At 37.0% G+C, this 2,866-nt stretch overlaps 1 protein-coding gene across 1 annotated transcript in view; it reads left to right on the top strand.

Annotated features, from left to right (window-relative positions):
- Positions 1-2,866, top strand: part of LOC111949957 (alpha-2-macroglobulin-like) — an 81,428-nt gene that overhangs the window by 22,608 nt on the left and 55,954 nt on the right. Inside the window, 1 exon segment of the mRNA XM_070434066.1 lies at positions 871-923. Within this exon segment, the coding sequence (XP_070290167.1) occupies positions 871-923 (53 nt within the window).

Consider the following 2,866-nt stretch of genomic DNA (forward strand, 5'->3'; position numbering starts at 1 on the left):
CGCATGTCTTAATTTTCTATGTAATACCAGGTTATTTCATGGGAAATATCAATGTGGTGGCTTACTATAACCTTTCTGGCATTCAGGCTGAAATTTTACATGAAAATGTGACATCAGCTACTAAAGAAAAATCACTTTTAAAACACACTGATGAAAGAAAACGTGATTGAATCTGCACAACCGTGACATTGTTAGCAGCACTTTCTTACCAACTGAGCCGCACAGGATCATATGTTATTTGTACATTGTCTCCCTTTCAGGCCCCTCATGTGGAGAATGACGAAGTGCAAAATTTTAAGGTGAKGGTTCAAGGTGAAACGTTTCTGTCGACAGAGGAGAGAAAGGTCATGATTAAACCCTACAAACCGATGACATTTGTCCAAACAGATAAACCAATCTACAACCCGGGACACACAGGTAATTTTACACAGAGCCAGTACTCAATTAGTCTGCTTGCTAAGAAACAGGACAATTAGGTGGTATCATGTTTCTATGATGGTTTGCTCTGTCATCACAAACAGGACCATCAGGTGCAGATAAAGAAAACATCTGTTGTGTGTTGACTCAGCATATTTACACTGGAATGGAGTTTGAACCAACATGCCACATGTTATAAGGTGTTCCTCTCCTGGACATTATCATTGGATATCGAAAATTTAAATATTTTCAGCGAACTCGCGGTGCAGTTCTCCTTTATCTGCAATTGATTTAAATGGGGCCATATTACCAACGGTTGTACATTTTATCCAGAGTAAATATAAATTCTCATTGAGTGCTTGTCTTAGTCTTGTCTTTGTTTTCGCTACCTCCCTGATCCCAAGCGATGCTTCTAATATTCTTATTGTTCGTCTTGTCATTGGCTTTTTACAGTGCATTTTAGAGTCATCACCTTGGATACCAATTTTAGCCCTGTCAATCAGCTGGTGAGTGTTGAAAATGTGAAACATTAAATATTGAAAACAATGACCTATTTGGTCTTCATTTAGATCAGTATCTCCACGATTTCAAACAAAAAGACAGATACAGAAGTATCACAACATCATAATAATGTGTTACAGACATAGCAATCATGTATTATGTAACAATATGTACACATGTATTATGTAACACTATGTACTGATCAGTGTTGTCCAACCAGCCAGAAAACATTTAGGCTATTCTAACCCTAACCCTTCTCACATAGAAACTTCATTGGGAGAAAGTATGTTTGATATGCTTTTTACAATTGTATCACAAACCATTTTTTTGAAAATCATGWTGAAAGTGCCCCTTTTAGACCTTGGAAGACCCTATGATCCATGAACCGTATGTGACACAGACAACATATTGGTATCGTTATACTCCGTATAGTGTGATTTAAAAGGAGTATGTCTAGATTCTGAACGAAAATACTTCACATTATTTAATTCAACAATAAAAATATTAATATGAATATTTCAAAGTACCCTTATTGATGTTATTCGTTTTTTTTAAATCAGAATAATTTTTACTGCCAAATACATTTACATGTTTATCTTTATTTACAATCTGTAGAAACTATGAGAATAGAAAGGTTCGGAACTTTTCTGAAGCATCACAGCACAGTTGAAAAATATATGGCTAACATAAATCCAATATGGATGGTGTTAATAGATAGATGATGATGACAAGATAACAAGATAACAAATGTAAAATATACTGTGTCTGCAAAATGTACATAGGCTCAGAACTTTTGTGAAATAGCACAGTTAAAAATATATGACAAATAGATATCAAACTGGATGGACATCAGAAATATATGGGAGAGGTGGAAGTTAGAGGAAGGCCAGGACTTAAAACAAACAAAATAAAACTATTGTCAAATAGATTGTGTCTGTAAAATGTATATAGTATGTATAAGCTGGAAGTATTTTTATTTCATTCATTATTTCACCTTTATTTAACCAGGTAGGCCAGTTGAGAACAAGTTCTCATTTACAACTGCGACCTGGCCAAGATAAAGCAAAGCAGTGCGACAAAAACAACAACACAGAGTTAAACATGGGTGAAACAAACGTACAGTCAATAAAACAATAGAAAAATCTATATATTGTACAGTGTGTGCAAATGTAGTAAGATTAGGGAGGTAAGGCAATAAATAATAGGCCATAGGTGGCAAAATAATTACAATTTAGCACTAACACTGCAGTGATAGACGTGCAGATGATAATGTGCAAGCAGAGAATACTAGGGTGCAAAGAGCAAAAAAAATAACAAATGTGGGGATGTTGTAGTTGGGTTGGCTATTTACAGATGGGCTGTGTACAGATGCAGTGATCGGTAAGCTGCTCTTGGCAAGCTGATGTTAAAGTTAGTGAGGGAGATATGAGTCTGCCAGCTTCAAGTGATTTTTGCAATTCCTTCCAGTCATTGGCTGCAGAGAACTGGAAGGAAAGGCCGACCAAAAGAGGAGTTGGCTTTGAAGATGACATGAAATAAACCTGCTGGAGTGCGTGGTACAGGTGGTGTTGCTACTGGTGACCAATGAGCTGAGATAAGGCAGGCTTTACCTAGAAAGACTAGATGACCTGGAGCCAGTGGTTTGGCACAAATATGAAGCGAGGGCCAGCAAAACGAGAAGCATACAGGTCGCAGTGGTGGGTAGTATATGGGGCTTTGGTGACAAAAACGGATGGCACTGTGATAGATACATCCAATTTGCTGAGTAGATTGTTTGGAGGCTATTTTGGTAAATGACTCGGCCAAAGTCAAGGATCGGTAGGATAGTAGTTTTACGAGGGTATGTTTGGCAGCAATAGAGTGAAAGATGCTTTGTTGCGAAATAGGAAAGCTGATTCTAAGATTTTTAAATTTTGGAAAGGGAAGCTCTTAATGGTGAGTCTTGGAA

The sequence above is a fragment of the Salvelinus sp. IW2-2015 genome, linkage group LG22, assembly GCF_002910315.2.
Source record: "Salvelinus sp. IW2-2015 linkage group LG22, ASM291031v2, whole genome shotgun sequence".
NCBI lineage: Eukaryota > Metazoa > Chordata > Actinopteri > Salmoniformes > Salmonidae > Salvelinus > Salvelinus sp. IW2-2015.